This window comes from Rhinatrema bivittatum, chromosome 2, assembly GCF_901001135.1.
Source record: "Rhinatrema bivittatum chromosome 2, aRhiBiv1.1, whole genome shotgun sequence".
Classification (NCBI taxonomy): Eukaryota; Metazoa; Chordata; class Amphibia; order Gymnophiona; family Rhinatrematidae; genus Rhinatrema; species Rhinatrema bivittatum.
In genome coordinates this window covers 608800150-608820940 of record NC_042616.1, presented here as the reverse complement: position 1 = coordinate 608820940, position 20791 = coordinate 608800150, and the positions used below count along the sequence as shown (strand labels likewise).

Below are 20791 nucleotides of genomic sequence, written 5' to 3'. Positions count from 1 at the left end.
TGTTTTAAATGTGCTACTCAGTAACTTCCTGGATTCTTCCCTGGTCTTTGTACCCATTTGCATTTACCCATTCTACTCCATGATTTTACTGAACAGCCCTAACCTCTTTAGCCTTTCCTCACAATCTACTTGCTATTTAACAAGTTGGAATAATTGTTGTGTTGTCTGCAAATTTGATCACCTTACTCATTGTTTCCTGTACCAGATAGTTTACAAACACATTAAAAGCCCAGAACAGATACCTGGGACCCTCCACTGTTTACCTGCCTCCATTGACAAAACTGACCTTTGTCTTACTGTTTCCTATTTATAACCAGTTTGCCATGCACAATAGGACATTGCATCCTATCCTTTTGAGTTTTTAATTTTCTCAGGAGTCTATCATGAGAGATTTTGTCAAATGCCTTCCAGATACACATGTCTCGTATAAAATGGACTCTGAGACGTTCAGGTTATAGCACTGTTTAAGTTTTTTTAATTTTAATTTGTTCATTCTATGGTAACAACACTTTACCGGCCTTTCTTCTTTCCAGCTTGTTGTAAGCTTCCAAGTTCTCTCCCCCTGTTGATTGTAACTTTGACTTATTCCTACCTATTGTTATCTTTTGTTTACTTGAATTATTACTCTAGTTTTCCCTTTGTTAAACTGTAAACCGATCCGATATGGTTATTTACTATGAAGGTCGGTATAAAAAACTGTTAAATAAAATAAAAATGTTTATTAATGCTCTGAAAAAATGTAGTAGATTGGTTCGGCAAGACTTTCTTTGCATGGGTAAATCCTTATTGGCTCTTTCCCATTAAGTCACGTCTCTGATTATGTTCAATAAGTTTCTTCTTTAAAATAGTTTCTACCATTTTTCCCCGAAACTGATGTCAGACTCAGGGTCTGTATTTTCCCATGGATTGAACAGTCTGAAGAACTTTAGGAGAAAGATGAAGGAAACAGAATAGTGAAGGGTCTTGGCCATAGACTTTCTCCCCCCTCCCCCCCCCCCAAAAAAAATGTAATCTAATTAAAAATAATCTCTACATTATTCAGTAGCGTTTGGCTTGGGATCTGTTGTAGACCATTTGTAAAGTGTATGTGTTTAAATGTCCCTCATGCTTCAGAGATGCTGTACATTTTGGAATCTTTATTAAGTGTTATGTGGACATTGATTTATAGAGGGGTTGCTATGGATATTACTTCATTGTACACATGAATTCCTCCTACATTTGCTGTGCTTGCAATTGCTTGGCACTTAGAAACAAGCCCTTATCTAGACATCAGATTTATTTTCTGCTGGAACCATTGAATTTTTGACCCACAATTTATTTTATTTTTGAGCACACCTTTTATCTACAGTTAGAAGCCACTTCAGTGGGGGCTGCAATTGCCCCCATCAATTTGCGGATTACTTGTGTCTTAGTGGAATGATTGCATAGTTATAATAAAAGCCAGCATTTGCTACATTCTGTTTGTGGGAAAAGAAATATAGAAGGCATCTTAATTTGGATGGGGGATTCTGTAGCTTTATTGAGGGCTGTTTGCAAAGCCATTTCCACCGGTAAAACAGTGGCTTATCCACGGACATGGGTTAAAAAAAAATATTGGTAGCCCAATATGGCTGTAAACGTATGCACGTAGGGTCTCCATGCATGCACTTTCACCTGCAGCGATGAGATGTTCGAGATGGGGTTAGGGAGAGCTTTAGTTGTACATTTTCAAAAGTATGCATGTAGTTTTTCTCAGAAAAAATTATCTGCACAAATCAGTAGGTGTAAATTAGTGTGGGTGGCTTTCTTGGGATAACTCAAAAGGTGAAAGCGCATGTACTTTCACTTTAAAAATGTGATGCAAGGTCTGCGGGTAAAAATGAAACCGATAGGATAACTTTCAAACAATTCTGTGAGGCTGTGCTTAGATTTATTATGGTATTTTATAATGCGCGTAGTGTTAGAAAATATGTGCATCTCTGCCCGCAAAAACCACGTATATCAATGCATTGAACGCGCCTATTTTACCCATCCATTTTAAAAATATGCATCTGGATATTTTGCGCATGAAAGGAAAATAGGACTTGCTTAAGTCCCGCTTTACGCATGTAAGTTGATGTATTTAATAACATAAGCGAGTCGATGGAATTACCAGTTAGTCCACCAGTTCTCCCAGTTCTGCAGCTGATCCAGACCCTCCTGGTTCTTCAGCTTGAACTCCCCTCAGTCCACCCAGATCTAGGGATGCGCACTAATACGAAGTTTCGTCAATTTTTTTTCATTTCGGGGCGCTCCTGAAACATGACGAAATTAGGGATGTGCATCGTTTTTACGATGAAAGGAAATATCGTACGATATTTCCTTTTTTGTCATGTATCGGGGGTCCCCGAAAATGATAGGAAAACCCCACGAACTTTTGTGAGGTTTTCTTATTGTTTTTTTTTTTTTTTGGGGGGGGGCGGAGAAAGGGCACACAGAAAAAAAAAAAAACCCAAACCCACCCCAACCCTTCAGATCTAATTATTTACAATCCCCCACCCTCCCGACCCCCCCCCCCCAAATAAAACTTGTCTAAAGTCCCTGTTGGTCCAGCGAGGAGTCCTGGGAGCGATCTCCTGCTCTCGAGCTGTCGGCTGCCAGTAAACAAAATGGCACCGGTGGCTCTTTGCACTTACCAAGTGACAGGGGTTATCGGTGTCATTGGCCAGCCCCTGTCACGTGGTAGGAGCAATGGATGACCCACGCCATTTTTTAAGATGGCACCAGCTGTCCATTGCTCCTACCATGTGACAGGGACCGGTTAATGGCACAGACAGCCCTTGTCACATGGTAAGGGCAAAGAGCCATCGGCGCCATTTTGTTTACTGACAGCCGACGGCCCGAGAGCAGGAGATCGGTCCAAGGACTCCCCGCTGGATCAACAGGGACTTTAGGCAAGGGTTTTTTTTTTTTTTGGGGGGGGTTGAAAGGGTGGGGGATTGTAAATAATTAGATCTGAAGGGTTGGGGTGAGTTTGGGGGGATATTTTTTGTAAAAAATTAAACATGAAGGATCGAGGTGCGTGTTAATGGGTTTGTGTTAGCACGCACTAACCGGAGCTAGTGCACACTAACTCCCGTTAGTGTGCGCTAAACCGAAAACGATTTTATACGAAAAAAATATGCCTCTCCGTGGGAATACGAACTTTTCCTGCGGGTACACGAAACCGAAAGTGGAAACGATCGGGCACCTGATATGCACATCTCTAGACAAAAGAGACAATTTCGTGCCATTGTCTATTTCGTTGAAAACGAATGCACATCCCTACCCAGATCTCCCACCCAGTCATTACTACACAATATACACATTTAATATCGCACTTCGTTTGACCTTCCACCATAGGCTTTTGTAACTCTTTGGTTTTATTTTATGGTCTCTATGAATTTTGAACCAATGAATACATCTAAGTAATGACCAGTTATATTTATGTTTTTGTTTTGTAATTGATTTTATTTGTTTTACCAAATTTAATGTATATAATATGTACCCTGCTCCGAATTAGCAGGTGTAAAAATACATAAGTTGGGAAATGTAAGCATGTAAGTACCTTTTCAAAATAGCAAGTTACATGCGTAAACTGTTAACTCCCCTGAAACTTTTATACTGCCCCTTTTTTACAATTGTAAATGTGTGCATGAATGGACTTTTATAAAATACGGAATAGATAAGTAGAGTCTACTTAGGAGTGTTTATTCTCATTTTTATATGCTTAACATTTTGAAAATTCACCTTTAAAGGTTTGAGAATGTAGAGTGTAATGATTACAATTTAAACTTTAACAGGCAATCCTCAGATTAACACACAGTTGTCTCCCGAAAACTGTCTTTAAGACATAAATCAAAGCTATCCTCTAGGAATGTTATAAATGAAGTAATGGTTCCCGCAGCAAGGTCAGATACCTTGATTTCTCCAAAATAGACAGGAATTTAGTGTAATGTATGGTACTGTAAAAAGCATATGCCCATTTTAGAGCATTACATTTTTTAATATCTGAAGAGAAAATTGTGCCAGGGAGAGGCAGTTCCCGGCACTCTCCCTGCTAATGTCACTGCACCGGTCTTGAGTCGTTGGTGCACCAACACACACGCTTGTGAGGAGACGCTTTCACGGTGTAAAGTGAAATGTTGGGTGTCAATTTAAAAACATTGTAACTTTGGATTATTGTAACTTGAACTACCATAAGTCGAGGACTGCCTGTAATATTTGAGAACTATTGTGTTTTTGGTAAAGGACTCACCATCAGTGGTCTTACCGTTTATCGTAGAATTATTTTATCACTTTTCACTAAGAGGGTGGTAGATTCGTGGAACAATCTTTCAGTGGACAACCAACCAAAACAATGATAGGACACACGTGCTCATGAATCTTGGTGGAGACTATGGATTACCTAAGATCTGTGGCAGCACGGTAGGCAAGCACAAGTGGACAGACAAGGGTGAACTATGGTTCTTTACTGCCAACATTTTCTGTTTTCATGGGGTTTTTTTTTTTAAGTTACTAATCTGTTACTTGCTGAAAACCAGACTGGCTAAGGGGATATCGAGCAATTTAAGAACCAGTGCAGTGTATCATATAGATCAGCTTTTTCTATAGAGTGCGCAGCTGTCAGGCTGCATTATGGGAATTAGAAACTGGATAATTTGCCGCTTTCTGCAAAATCAAAATGCCCACTATATGATGAGAAAAGTTCTCTAGATGAAGCAGGAAGCATTAGATACATGAAATGAGTTTCAGATGTTCGATCCCTTTGAATGTCAGATAAGTCTGTTGGGACAGAAACACATTTATTGTGATCCAGTTCAATTGGAAGAGAAGGTCTTAGAAGCAGAATACAAACTCTCCAAGTTTGTATTCTGTAACCTCAGCCTCTTACTCCAGGCCATAATTAGAATGAGCCATAGAAAGGTAACTCTGACCCTGCATGCTGGCAGGAGTATGGTATGCAGGGTTCTTACGTACATATGTGGTGGCTTTATTCAGAAGTACATAATTTCTTGAGGACCGATACTCAGGAAATTTCCAATATTATTGCTAGCCCAGTTTATATTTCGCTCTGCCTTGGCCTGTTAGGTGGGAAACTTCCCTTGTCCCTAAAAGTAATGGTTGCTCAACTGCTCTTAGTAGCTAGGTTCACCATAGCAAAGTTTTGGAAATATGCAGAGCTTATTACATCTTGGATGCATAATTATGCAGGATGTATATGTATTTTTATTATTTTTGTACCCTTGATGATATATATATAGTATTGAGCCTTTTCTATGCTTTATTGGTGTATTTTTGTTCTTTCTCTGCTGTATGTACTTTGTACATGAATAAATCCTTAAATAAAGTTTAAAAAAAATAGAGCAAAGAGCATCCGAGCCCAATGTTTGCAACTAGTAAGGACAAAGAGGACATTAATGGCTGAATTACAAAGGAATAGATTTTTGTATTCTGGTGTCCCTTTCTTGGAGATTTTAAATCTTATTCTTCTTTAAATCATGGTCATGGAGGGATTTCTGCCAATGGAATGAATGGTTATACACAGCACTTTCCAGCAATGGGCAATCAGGAGAAACAAAATATGAATTTAGTAAAATTTCCTATTTCTTTTTGTTATTAAAGCAAAATAATTGAAAATCCAACTAAATTTGATTGGTTTTCATGTTTCATTTTGAAAATAAAATTGATCTGTCGAGCCTAGGCCCCGGCCAGAAGCCGTGGCCTCACTTATGGAATAGGCTGAGACCCAAAGCAAGGGCCTGGGCCTAGGTCCAAGTGCGATGCTGGGGTCTTGGCCCAGGCTTAACTCAAGGGCCCGAACCGAGACCGAAAAAAATGCAAAAAAAAAAAAAAAAAAAGTACCTGCTCTGGGGATCCAGCATCATGGCCTTGGGTCTTTCCTGGACTCAAGCCTGATGCAAGAACCCAACCTGGAGACAGAGTCCTAAAGCCTGGGCCTCAGCCTAGGCCAGGGCCAGACCCCATACCGTGACTAGGTCCAGAAACTGGGTCCTGGCACAGGGGCCAGGCCCAATGGCCCGATGCTCGGGTCCTTATGCAAGGGCCTCGGCTGAAGGTCAGTCCCAGGCCTCAGATCACAGACCTGGGAGCTCCTCTTTTTCAGCGTCTTTCTTTGGCTCTTGAAAGCCAAATGACGCCGTCCACTGGGGGCATTCACGCCAGTAGACATTGTCATTTTAATGAAAGGCATTCTACAGTATTGCCGTACATCAAAATGGCACTGTCCGTTGAGATGTAGGCATCAGAATCCAGCCTCCAGTTCAGGTCACAGCATCAGGCTTGGGTCCGGGCCCCAACCTAGACAGAGGCCCAGGCGTCGCGACCCAGCCTCCAAGTTGGGTTGTGGAGTTGGGTCTGGGCTGAAGCCCTGGGCGTTGGGATGCAGATTCTGGACTGGGTCATGGTGTCGGGCCTGGGCCAGTTTCAAGGTTCCGGTGTCCGGACCTGGTCTCCATATTGGGTTGGGCTCGTGCCTTGGCCAAGCTTGCTAAGGTATAGGTTGCAATAGATCTTTGCAATCTCTGCCTATGCTGTAAGCAAAGCCCAGGCTTCGGCCTAGGCTTCTGTGTTGGATCCCCCTGGATCAAGTAAGTGGGGGCTGGGAGGATCCTGGCCCCGGCACTTTTTTGGGTGGAGGGGCTTGCAAAGCCTCTGGATTCCCAGTTTCCTTTTTTTTGTTTGTTTGGGGGGGGTTGTTTCCTTTTGTTAATTAAATATTAATTTAATGGAACTAAATTTGTGTAAAATCATATCCCCAAAAATGAAATGAAAAACAAAACATTTTTTCTTCCAACCCCTAGTGCTTGCTTTCTGGGTAAAAAAAAAAAAAAAAAAAAAGCTACTGGTACTCACATGCAAAATGCATGCTTTTTTTTTTTTCTTTTTTTTTTTTGAGGGACCACAGGATAAATCAAGCATATGGAGAAAAAAGGTGCTGGTATTCAATAGCAGCATTTACTCTGTGGGGGGAAAAACCCTGGATATATCTGTTTAAATCTAGAGTGTATTAAGTAAATGTAGAAAATCTGTAGAAAAGTATAGTGTATTACCTTATTCTATGGAAACATTTGATATTAAGATCCTAATTATCAAAAAACAATTGCTGGCCTTGTCTACAATTAGTGGACCTAATGCAAGTGAATGCTTGTCTGTCTGTATCTTTGAATTTATTGTGGTTTATATGTAATTTAACACTGGAGCTTATATGATAAGTATGCTAAAATAGTGTGCGCATTTACCTCAATTTCTGTGCACGTTAGGGGACGCTCTGTACAAAGGCCCCCAGACCCACTCCAAAATGTGCAGTGATATGCTGGCATGCTAAATAGTTAATGTGCTGAACATGCTAAACAGATACATAGCATTCTAATGACCATGTGAGTCATTGCATTATATATGAAGGCTCCTTTAAAAGAAACTAAACTTAAAATGCTCTTTCAGTGCTTTACATTTAGCTTTTTCTTAGGGATTAATAGTGTGTGGTTTTGTTGACCAAGCATGTTGAACATTTGGGGAGGTTGTGGGAGTGTGAGGGGTCAGGATCCATGGGTTTTAGGGTTAGAAGGATTTTTGACTGGGAATGGGGGTTCTGCTTTATTTGTATCTGAAGGGGGGGGTGTGATTTTAGTTTTGCATTGGAAGAAGGTCATCTGGATTAGGAGTTGATAGTTTTTTCTTTTTTGAATTGGCTGATGGGACATTGGGAGGTGACATTCATTTTTTTTTGTTCTTGGATCAGACAGAAGGGTTTTAATTTTTTGTTTTAACATTTTACCACAGAGGTCTATGTACTAATATTAGAACTATACATAATGCGTGGATGTTGTGCTTGGTGAACTTTTCATAGCATTCAAGCATTAGCTTACCACATCAGTAAACCTAATTATTAACTTGTGCAGTAAAAAAAAAATGTATGCTAAAATTACAGCACCTGTTTCGGCACACTTAATACACAGGCTCCACTGGGCAATAAAAATGCCAGAACTAGAAGTCCTAATGGAGGCAGCATTGGGATGATAACTGCGGTCGTGCACACGTCCAGTGAAAGGGATGCTGCCATGTCAGGCTGTAGTCAGCTGAGAAATGATAGAAATGGCAGAAAAAGGGGGAGGAGTAGTTCTTTGTGTAAAATAAAATATCAAAGTGACTGAAATGCAGGGAGGGCATGCGGATAAAGATGACTCTTTAGAGTATCTTGGGAACAGGCGATTGTATGTCCATCTCTGCCAGAGGGATTTTTTTTTCTTTTTTTTAATGAGCTGGTGGGGTGGCAGACTGGATGGGGGAGGTAGTTTGGCTGCCATGTTTGTCCACTTTGATTGCACAGAAATAATACTTTTAATCATGTATAAGATGATACCTTTTTCTTGGCCTAACAATCCACTCTTGGCTAGCTTTCGAGAGCTAATGTTCTTTTCTTCAAGTCAGCATTGAAATGAGCAAAAGATGACATCACAGCCCTACCTTATGTTTCCTGGTAAATGTCATCTTTTGCTCATTTGAATTCTGACCTGAAGATGAGTATTAGCTCTTGAAAGCTAAACAAGAAATGTATTATTACAATAAAAGCATATCACCGTATATATTTCTTTTGTTCTTATTTGTTAATCTTCATTTCTGTGGCTAGGGAGGGAAAAAGGGAAGGATTTTTTTTCCCCACTGATAAATTAGTGGCTGGTTGGGAGGGAGAGGAGGCAAAATAAGAGCTTTCTAACACTTTTTATTTATGCTATTTTAATGCTATACATCAAACAAAAACAACTTGAAATGAAATATTAGTCTAGGGATTATAAACATTAATGTACTTGATTCCAAATTATTAAAATCCAAGAACAAGAAATAATCTTATCCAAAGACTCAATCCACAAACAAAAGAAGCAGCAAAACCACAATCCATGAAGTAATATACGATAAAAAGGAAAATAGGGAAATTGTGAAATAGGTATAATGGGTGAGGTATCAACGGTCTGCAGAAACTTATCACTAGGAAAGAGACTGAATTGCCCCGGTTTGGGGGGAAAAAAAAGTAGGAAGCATTCTGATACGTAATGTAATACTTTTATGGAAATTTCAATACAAGGCACCTAGCTGAAGGACTTCTCATTAAGAGAGCTGCTTTTGCCTCTTCCTTGTGGCTTTTCTGACAACAGGAAAGATTCTGACTTTAAGATTCAAAAACAATTCTTCACGATGTTTAAAGAAAAGACGTAAAATCCATTCTCTGTCAGATTCCAAAGTTGAACACACTATTATGGTTGCTGGGGTAGCTTTTTCATTTGACTCTAGGAAAGCTGTCAAATTCAGGCTATCCTCTGATATTGAGAAATCAGGGTGCCCCTCTTCTACCTTCTTTTTAACATATGGAGGTAAATAAGTCCTTATTGGAGGTGGCATTTGGGCAGAAGCCTTCAAAACATCACTCAAATAACGCTTAAATGTCTCCACTGCAGATATAGATGGAATCTTAGGAAAATTTATCAATTGAAGATTGCTATGTCTCAAGGAATTTTCCACATTTTCATATTAAAATAAATAGACTGAAGAAAAATAGAATCCTTATTGATAGCCTCCTGCTCTCCAGAAATTTGATCAGCCTGCTTTTCCACACAGTCCAAATTACTTCCAAGTAGTGTGATTTGAAGATGTTGAGCATTAATTCACCTCCAGAAACTCTTATCCACCATCTGTGCAGTCAGTCTTGCCCAACCCATAAATGGATTTCCAACTCTTCAGTGTGAGTTTGGAGGGTTGTTGTAACTAAAAGCCAATCTCAATATTTCCCTTCAAACCTAAACTCAGGTCCCTGGAAATGTCAAACAGCCAGTCTGGAGACATTCAGTCATCTCCCAGAGTCTATAAAACAGCAGCCTTGGAGTTTTCCTCCCTTCACTTCCCCTGCCAGTGTTAAGAGTTCACAGCATTTTCGGGGAATGCTGAAGCTGAGGAGAAACAAAACGTTCTTCTCTCCATGGGATCTCTGGGATCGCGTCCCTCTTCGGGGCTAAAGGAACTAGTTGGGGCGAGGGCTCTTCTCCCCCTCCCCCCCCTTTTGCCTCCAGCAACTGCCCGCCTCAAGAATGTAATGGAATCTGAAATACAAAGGAATCCATTGTGCCCAGAATTCAAAGCACAGGGGCCTCAGATTAAGTCCAGGATTTCCCTTTCCTTTTGTCTATCTGGAGAAATTTACAGACTATACACTAAAAAAGAAAAAATGCAATTGGGCAACTGGAGCACCTCCTGTGAGTGTCCGCCTCTGCTTTTTTCTTAGAGAAAAAGGGTTTTTAAAAAATTTATTTTTAGAAAAAATCTTCTTAAATTGGGTAATTACCTTCTTAAAATGACTCACACCAGCTGCAGAGTTGACCCATGAGATAAAAGACCAAGTGGGGAGGAAGAATATCCTTCCCCCTACCTTATTTTTTTCTGGGGGACTCCTTCCCCTCCACCCCCCCCCCCCCTGCCTTTCATCAGCACTACAACCAGCCTAGATAATTTAAGGAAGGTAACCAGCCACTTACTGAAGTACAGTAGATTGAGAAACACTGGCCTGAGAGCTGACTGAAGGCATCCAAAAGATAAACATGCCACTTGAGGCTTGGAGTATCCTATCTGCTAAATCAGAGAGAAGTAGAGAAATTGTGGGTGCCTTTCAGGGAGCTCCGCTCGGATAAAGGGTAATGGAACCCACACAGTAAGGGATGATGATAATGTACCTGCTGCTTACAAGTGGGGGAAGTGTTTCAAATGCCCACCTGAGCACCAGTGATTATCAGTCAGTATGGTTTAATATAACAACCAAGGCAGAGAGGAATCAGGTGAAGCTCAGTCCTGAGTTTCGAAAATACTGACTTTGGTAAAATGGGCAGGTTCCTTTCAAGGAGGCACTAGTGGGATGGGAGGAGGTAGAGGAAGTGGAAAAATAGTAGGCCAAACCTAAAGGGAGGTATAGTAATTGCAACCAATCTTTGTGGTTAAAAAAAAAAAAAAAAAAGAGGTATAGGAAAGCAATCTGGTTTTCCAGAGAAGTGGCTGAAAAAGGCAAAAAGATTGGCATTCAGAAAAGTACAAAGGTTCTCAAAGAACAACATTAGGAAGATTATGTATTAAAATTGAGAGACAAAAGAGGTCAGAAGAAAAGATGGTAAAAAAAAAAAGTGAAGACATTTTTCCAGGTATGTTGGAGAAAGGAAAAACACTACAGGTGGAATAAGATTTGAAAGGTGATAAGGAGCAGTGTGGCGAGAGATGAGGACAAAGCACAAATGCTAAACAAATATTTCCGGTAGATATTCACTGGAGAAGACATTGGATGGATTGTTAGCAAGACCTAGATATGGGAGTGGGGTGGATAAGACACGGGTTATGGAAGTGTGTGTGTGCGTGGAACTAGCAAAACTGAAAAATGATAAAGCCATAAATGGAACGATGGTATATAAAATAACTAAATAAATGTATCCTAGAATATTAAAGGAGGTTCTGGCGGGTCCACTAAAAGACCTGTTAGGTAGAGTTTTGGAGACTGGAGTGGTTCCATGGGACTGGAGAAGGGTGGATGTTCTGAGTCGTCCCCCCTTGAGCTTCATATCTTGACCCCTAGTTGTATTTGCTTTTCAACAGAAAAGGTTTTAGGATTGTGCATCATTAAAACCTTTCAGGTATCCGAAGGTCTGTATCATATCTCCCCTGCACCTTCTCTCTTCCAGGGTTTAATTATTTAGATCATTTAGCTTCTCCTCATAAGTTTTCCAATAAGTTTCCTCATAAGTTTTCCCCCACAACATTTGAGGTAAGAAGCAGTCCAGAGAAAGAGAACTAAAAGGGTGCGGGATCTGCTTCAGAAGCCATATGAGGTAAAGAGTTGAGGATCTAAAAATGTATACCTTAGAGCTGTGTGTTCCCAACCTTCTCCTGGCGGCAAACCTAATCAGGCAAATTTTCAGGATATTGATAACGAATATGTATGAGATAGATTTGTATACAATGGAGACCCAGGATATGCAAATCTCTCATGATAATTCATTGTGGCAATCCTGAAAATCTGATTGGATAAGTGTACCTTCAGGAGAAGGTTGGGATACGCTGCCCTGGATGAGAGGAAAGGTGGGGCAGCATGTGATAAAGACTTTTAAATACCAGAAAGGTATATGTAATGCACAAGTGGCAAACCTTATTGAATAGAAAGTAAATTCTGGATCTAGAGAGTTTGATATGAAGCTCCAACAGGGCAGTCTAAGGAACAAAGAGAAAATTATTTTTTTCACTGAAAGGGTGGTGTATACCTGGAATGGTCTTCCAGTGGAGGTGGTGGAGAAGAAAATGGTACCCGAATTCAAGATGGCATGGAATATAAACAGAAGATCCTTAGGATGGTAATGGAACACTGGGGTAATCTGCATGGAGAGACGGTTGCAAACCTAAAGAGAAGGCGTGGGGGGTCACCTCCACAGAGCAGCAGTTATAACCCTGAAAAATCTTGCTGGGTAGACTGAATATGGGCCATTTGTGTCACTTTCTGCTGTCATTTACTGTTGCAGTTATAATTTCATAGGCAATGGGCCGGATTTTCAAAGCATTACGCACGCCGGGCCTATTTTCAAAAGGCCCGGCGAACCGTGTAAAGCCCCAGGACGCATGTAAGTTCCGGGACTTGCAAAAAGGGGTGGTCTGTGGGGGTAGCGGGACGTGGCCAGAAGCCTCCGCACGGCTGCTGTGGCGGGGATCGCGCACCGGCAGTCAGCCGGCGCGCACAACTCACTTCAGCCCCAAGGCTGAAGTATGTTTTCAAACAGTGAAAAAAAAAAAGATAGGGGGAAAGAGTGGGGGTGGGAAGGGAAGGTGGGGTGGGGTGGGGGGGTAGGGAAGCTCCCTCCGAGGCCGCTCCGAAGCAGCTTGGGAGGGAACAGGGGAAGGCAGTGCAGGCTCTGAGCGCACAATTGTGCACCCCCTTGCGGGTGCCGACCCCCAATTTTATAACATGCGCGTGCATGTTATGAAATCAGGCATACATTTGAAAATCTACCCCTATATGTGTATGTATGAATATATAGGTAAATTTTATATGATAAACGTATAAAAGTAGAAGAGCATGCATGCGATTAGGATAAAGTATCTCTGAGATGATACTGTCATGGTGACAAAAGCTTAATAGCGTAAGTTTTAAGGACTATTAAGGTTCCTTCCTTAATCAACAAAACACACAATTTAATTGATCTGTAAGGCAGGGGTAGAGAAATATTTAGAAAACTTGGGCACCAGCCAACGTTTTTAGGAGTCAGGGACAGTTAAAAGTAAATAAAGTATCTTGTCTTGTCTTTAATGCGTATGTGTGTGTGAGTTTTGCTTAGTATGCCTTTTTTGGCTCGCTTTTGCTCTTTGCTCACCTTTTCTCTCCCTCTTGCCTCCAGCCCATCCCTTCCTCCCCGTCCCTGTCCTTGAGTCTCTCCTCTGGTGTAGCTGTAAGGTAGCAGCCTCGGACTGTGGCTCCTCACCCCTGGCAATGAGCCCAGCAGCAGGTACCAGGTGCTGGGATTTCCCTATCCCTGCTGTAAGAATCCGAAATGGTTTAGTAAAAATAGCTTAAATGGAGAACCTGTCAATTAATCATAAGGACAGAATTGCATAGTATTGTATTCTTTACCAATGCAGTCTACTCAGTTACAAGTAGTGAATTTTAAAGGCGCATGAGACACAATATCAGTGCAAGGGTCTGTATAGTAACAGTGCTGCCCATCTGATGTGCCATCTCCTTAAACGTAGTTATTTGCTCAAATCGTGATTCTCATTTCCTTGAAACTGACCCAAAGAGATTTATAACACTAATCAATACAAGATAGCATAAACAGTACCGACCACCTCAATTATTACAATAAATCAATTTCAATCCGCAATCCCTCTCCCCAGTATCATAAAATAACCTCCACTCCTAATCCATTACACCAGTTCATAACACAGATTCTCTCATTACCCACCCTCGGCTGAAAGAAACCATGATTTTTTAATTTTTTTTTACAGAATACCTAGTAAAGCCATGTTTACTTGCATTAACTGTTTTCAGATCTGACATATTCAGCAGTTTACAGTGTATTGGTTACATGCCCTTCCAATGAGATTGTAAAGTTTATCTGTAAATGTACAATTTTGTGTTTTAGAAAGTGCAACAGTACACATTAATAATTCAAGCTACAGACATGGAAGGAAACCCAACATATGGTCTCTCAAATACAGCAACTGTTGTCATCACAGTGACAGATGTCAATGACAATCCTCCAGAGTTCACTGCCATGACTGTAAGTACAGTACAGAAGCAGCTGAAGAATAAGGCTATTGATAGCCATCTAAGCGATACTGTGCATGGTAGCAAGTGTATATTTGTATTGTTTGTCCACTGTCCTAGTGAGATTGTGTGTGTTTATGGTTCAGAATTTAAAGTACTCTTATGGATTTCAAAACAGTGCAAAATGATGGACCTACAAGTCCCGTGACGGGGGTGGGGGGAGGGGAATGTCTGCTATGTCCCTCATAGTTGGCATGTAGCTTCCTTTTTAAAATTCTTTTGTACAGTGAGTTTATGCATAGCCTCTGATAATGTTCAGCATTATCAGTTGCATGCTAGTGTTCGATTCCCTGTTTAAAATTTGACAGATATAAACTATATGTGCCAACTGTGTAGAGTAAATCCAGCATTATCTAGCCAAAGCCTTCTAGCAATGAAAAGATTTCAATCTTTTTTTTTTTTTTTTTTTTTTTTTTTACATCATTCTAGTTTTTTGGAGAGGTGCCTGAAAACAGAGTGGATATTATAGTGGCTAATTTAACTGTAACGGATAAGGATCAGCCGCACACGCCTGCCTGGAATGCAGTCTACAGAGTAACCGGTGGAGACCCTACAGGCCGATTCAGCATAATGACAGACGCAAATAGTAATGATGGTTTATTAACTGTTGTGAAGGTGAGTTAGTGCTTCCTGACCGAAACCCTTTTTATTGAGTAGTTCCGCATCTATGCATGTGTTTGTTTTTGGGGTTTTTTTTGTTGGATCACAGTTACCGTGACACGCAAAATGAACACAGAACTAGTGCACAGAAGCATCAGTGGTCATGTAAAAACTTTTTTTTTTTTAAATCAATATTACTAGAGTAGTTATACAGATGCCCTTGCGAAATTAGGCCATCTACGCAGCAAAATGCCAGTCACCATAGTATACTCAGTAAGAAAATTTTCTTATAGCATAACTACTTTGCAAGAGGTTATGTCCTCTTCATGCCTAAAAGTGGTAGGATGTACTTGGGGTGACCCTGTCTAGCGGGCCGATACGGTAAAAACGCGGGAGAGTGAGCGAACGCCCGCTCTCCCGGTGCTCGCACAGGCCACTCTCCTGTGCGCGCGATACAGTATCTAAATTTATTTAAATTAGGCCCAGCGGTAAAAAGAGGTGCTAGGGACACTAGCGCGTCCCTAGCGCCTCTTTTTTGACGGAAGTGGCGGCTGTCAGCGGGTTTGACAGCCAACGCTCAATTTTGCTGGCGTCTGTTCTCCAGCCCGCTGACAGCCACGGGCTCGGAAACTGGACGCCGGCAAAATTGAGTATCTGGTTTTCGACCCGACAGCCGCGGGGCCATTTTAAATCTTTTTTTTTTTTTTTTTTTTTAAACTTTCGGGACCTCAGACTTAATATCGCCATGATATTAAAATGTATTCCTTTGTAAACAGTTATGATGGCTTTCCGAATAACGGTATATAAAACTCTTCAAATAAATAAATAAAATAAATAAATAAATATTAAGTCGGAGGGTGCACAGAACAGGTAGGTTCTGTGCACTTTCCCGGTGCACAGAACCTACCTTTTGGTAGGCGCTAATTTCTGAAAGCAAAATGTGTGGCTTGGCTGCACATTTTGCTTTCTGAATCGCGCGGGAATACTTAATAGGGCCATCAACATGCATTTGCATGTAGAGGGCGCTATTAGGTTCGGGGGGGTTGGACGCGCGTTTTGGACGCGCTATTACCCCTTACTGAATAAGGGGTAAAGCTAGCGCATCCAAAACGCGCATCCAAATGCCGGCTAACAGTGCGCTCTGTCGGAGCACACTGTACTGTATCGGCCCGTATGAGAGAGGTGGGGGAGGGGCGCAAACTGAGCCAGTCCTGGTTTTATCCCATAGCGTGCACGGTGATTTTTTTTTTTTTTTTTTTTGCTTTTAGGGAACTTGAACATAAAATCAGAACTAGATCTCCATGGAGTTTTTTGGCCACATTATTTACGGTGTTCCCTCCTAGCTTTTAAAATTCTGCGATTATTGCTTGCATATCATAAATTCTATCGTGGGCTAAAAATAATGGGCTGCGATGGGGTTGGGAAGGAAGCAGCGACAGCCAGTTGCTCGCAAATGGAACCGGCTCTCTGAACCGAAGGAAGAATGCTTTTTCCATTCTGCCTCTTAGGCCCATGTCAAGAGTAGCATCAAAAGCCAACAGATCACACGCTGCCATGTCACAGCTGGAATAACAGTACAAAATAATAATACAGAATATAGACACGACCGTGCAAGACAGGGAAGCTGTCGGGGGTCGACGCAGCCTGAAACTTAAAGCATGTTAACTTGGCAGTCTCGGTTTTAAAGGTCTTTTAATTAATAGGCATGATTGAAGGTGGGAACAGTTCAAATTAATTTTTCTAAGGATTTCAACAGATGAAAGGTAGGCACGCTTTTTTTTATAAACAGAAGACCGGTCTTTTCCCCCGTAATAGCTCTTGTCCTGTAGCCTCCAGTGCAGCCCTGTGGTTGGATAACATGGAGTACTGCATAGAAAAGTGAATTGCATGAATTTGGTGGAATTGCCTTTGCTTTTTCAGTATTTCGATAGAAAAGCTATATCCACTTATAAACTGTTTTGCTGAGGAGTATTGGCGGCATACTTTTACTTCACAAAGGGCCACAGGTATTCAGCATGCCATCTTTTCCGCTTACACCGCAGATCTTAGAGAATGGATGTAGTAAATTCTGTAAACAGACAGCTTGATGAAATTGTAGGATTCTGCTGGTTGGAGGCTGATAAAACTGCAGGTTGCCCAGCTGTAAGTTTTTGTTTTTATTTTTTTCCTCTCCTCCGTGCAGTATTTGGCCCTAATGCATTACAGAATTCCATCATAATGTAAAACAATCGGTATTGTTGTTGGTGTGCGCAAGTATTTTTTTAGATCAATTAATCATCCCCATGCCCCCCCTTCCCTCTTCATTTGCATTTCTAGCCAATTGACTACGAGACCAATAAGATGTTTGTACTTACCGTGGCTGCAGAAAATCAAGTGCCATTAGCCAAGGGCATTCATCATCCTCCTCAGTCAACAGCAACTGTCTCCATAACCATCATCGATGTAAACGAGAGTCCGTACTTTGTTCCTAACCCCAAGCTTTTGCGTCAGGAGGAGGGAATACCTGCTGGAACCATGCTAACAACCTTCACGGCGCAGGACCCAGATCGTTTTATGCAGCAAAGCATAAGGTATATTTGAATTCAGCTTGCAAGTTCTCTCTCTCTCTCTCTCTGCTTGTTTCGTCTGAAACTGCTAGGATGGTGGTTTTCCTTTCCTAATCAGTGTGTTGTAGAGAACCCTCTTGCGATTACTACTTCTTGTATGGAAAAACTTTTGTCATGGAATGTTTTTAACTTTAAGTCTGTTTTTATAACATTTATTTATCATGTTCTAGATTGTTCCGGTAGTACTTTACATAGCAGAGCAAAGTCAAACAGATACAAACACACGGTCAGGTCCCCCTATATCTATTCTTTATCTGAATTTGATTACATGCCTTACAGAGCAAACCATCAAGGCAAGGGATAACCAAATCATGCACAATAAACAATAAAAACAACATATCACATATATACATGTTAAAATATAACACTGCATTAAAAAAATAAACCCAACCAATCCCGGTCTGCCACTTTCATCTCTTCTGCTTCACTCCAGTTTACTCCCAGCCTCACTCACGAGTATGTCACAGTTTTACTGTCTTTCTGAATTTTAAGTTAGTCTCCCTCTTTACTAACGTCCTATGTAGCATAGTAAACCTTTTCTTCACCTCCCCTGTTGCCATCACCACTACAAACACTTTTTTTTCTATCTTTAAAGAAGAAAAGGCAAGGAGTGCACTGAAAGGTTCTTTATTTTTTCCTAATAATACCTAGCATTGCCACCACCATCTTCACTGGCAGTGCAGAGGCCTAAAAGTAATAAAGCAAATTACCCTTTATCGAGTGCTCTCTTCCCCCTTATTTGTTTTGTGTGATTTTTTTTTTTTTTTTTATAGGTAAGGGATGGGGAAAGGAGCTTAAAAGATAATAACAAAAAAACGACAGTTCATTACTTGCACTGCTCGGTTCTATGTGATTTGATAATCACTTCAGATACAACAATCTTTGCCAAGGGCACATGAAACTGAAATTGGGATTGGCACTGGTTTCAGAAGGAGAGATAAGAGTAACCAGCTATTAACATGCTCAGAGCAAACAGTGCCAAGATCGGGGCAGAGAGTTATGGCAGCAATATTAAACCAGCTTTGTCCCCTCTCCTTCTCCTCCTACCTGAATTCAAAACGTACTGTAGGCTGCCTTCCTCATTATTTGGAAAGATGAGCTAAACTTAAAGAAATGCAACCCTACTACTATTACTTAACATTTCTATAGCACTACCCAACATATGCAATGCTGAACAAACATGCAAAAAGACACAGTCCCTGCTCACTAGAGCTTACAATCTACATCCTATCCCCTGCTAGTGAGCCTGACTCTCCCTGGAGGACTTCTCTTTGTGAAGCTTCTATATAACATTTAACCTAAGAAGATAAAAGGATCTCTGCAAAGGAGATGGTTTACAGGCATCTTGAAAGGGTGCTCTGGACCTTAACTGTCGTTTTAAATCCAGCATTTAATCTAAGCAAGCGGGCCAGACCTATACTGCTGTCCCCCAGCCCTACATAGCGGAGGTAATTAAGGGAAGCTCTGAACTGATAAAACCCAAACTAAATTATTTAAAATAAGGAGACGGCATTCAAAAGTAGAAGAGAGAGAATGCTAAAGTGGATACACCAGCTAACAAACAATTTCTCATGTGTTGTAGTCAACCTTCTGCTCCTGTTTTCTGAGCAGTGCTGTGGGGTGGCATAACCTTCACAGTGATTTGGTTTTACTGGATTGCAAATTTTGGGGGCAGAAAGGAATCACATTACTGTGAGCTTTCACACAGATATTTTCTCCTCCCTTTTGCCATTTTGTTTGCTCACTGCCAGTCTTCCTCTGTGACCTGCAGCTGGGAGTGTAGTGTGGCCTTCTGTAAGATTTCAGCTCTCACCCGGCCACCTGGCAGGCCTTAAGGTGCACATCCTCCAATGCCCTAGGAACTCTCTACACCCTTCTCAAAACTCAGAAACCAGGCTAGAGCCAATAACCCAGTTAACCCTGTTAAGTAGTATTGCAGATGAATTATTAATCTGATCAGCCCGTGCTTTCTTTGGAAGATTCACCAGACATTGTTCTCACTTACATAGGTACTCTAAACTTTATGATCCTGGAAACTGGCTTAAAATTGATTCTATGAGTGGACAGATCACTACTACAGCTGTCTTGGATAGAGAGTCCAACTACATGAAAAACAACATGTACAATGCTACTTTCTTGGCTTCTGACAATGGTATGTAGTTCTGCTACCGCTTAAGTCTGAATTAGATACAAGTTCACTGTTGCTTGTACTCATATTTTTGAAATTTAGTATAAAAATAATTTCAGATGTTGACCCCCTTCAGGTTCCAATCGTCATAGCTGGAGTGTTTGTTTTACTGCTTGCCTGTGCCTTCTGAGTATATCAGCTGATGCTAACTGCCATCCACACTTAGCCAGTTACGAACCTTGAGCAAATATTAATTTTTTTCTGTATATCCTGTGACTGCATTGTGGCATTTACTGGCCTTGAGCAGTTATAGGAGATTTGTCCTGCAGTGTGCAGAATTGGGAACACCTGCCAACTAGTAATGGAGGTCACATGCCAAATTCAGTCATACACCATTCTGGAAATGTGAATGTAATTGTTATAGTGAGTAGATTAGGAGGTTAAGTGTTACTTGGTATGTTAAAACTGGTGTCTGATAAAATGAATTGCTTTAATTTTTTTTTTTCCCTGTAAGGCATTCCTCCAAAGAGTGGGACCGGCACACTACAGATATTCTTGCTTGACATTAATGATAACGCTCCCCAAGTGGACCCTGTTGAGGTAGAGATCTGTGAAAGGCCAGACCCCAATGCAATTAACATCACAGCGACAGACGCTGACATTAATCCTAATGCAGGACCATTCATCTTCGAGCTCCCATCCAACCCTTCCAGCATTAGGAGGAACTGGACCATTACTCGTCTCAGTGGTAAAGTTTAACCTGGATAATTATTACACATATATCCACATGTATTTACATAGGTATTTTACTTTATTTACATAAATTATGTACAGGATAAAAACTCTTACATGTGGAAGGGAAGATCAAGAATTTCTGTCTGTTCTTCCAGTGGACGCCTCCTACATTTCTTATCTGATTTCAGTGACACATACCTCTTTGGAAAGGTCTTGAGCTATAGATGTGATAGGCGAGGATATTTCCAGATCAGACCGGAACACAGTTAGTCGGTGTGTTCATGAGTAGATGTCAGCGTAACTGATTACTCAGATGTTGCAATACCAACATCACCTGGCAGTTTTCTCCCACTCTTTTGGCCCTTC

At 41.0% G+C, this 20791-nt stretch overlaps 1 protein-coding gene across 1 annotated transcript in view; it reads left to right on the top strand.

Annotated features, from left to right (window-relative positions):
- The window catches only part of CDH2 (cadherin 2), a 399350-nt gene that overhangs the window by 311877 nt on the left and 66682 nt on the right, over window positions 1–20791 (top strand). Inside the window, exons 8-12 of the mRNA XM_029591171.1 lie at window positions 14172–14309; window positions 14786–14971; window positions 17273–17526; window positions 19572–19714; window positions 20205–20438. Of these exons, the coding sequence (XP_029447031.1) occupies window positions 14172–14309; window positions 14786–14971; window positions 17273–17526; window positions 19572–19714; window positions 20205–20438 (955 nt within the window). The remainder of the gene's footprint in view (window positions 1–14171; window positions 14310–14785; window positions 14972–17272; window positions 17527–19571; window positions 19715–20204; window positions 20439–20791) is intronic.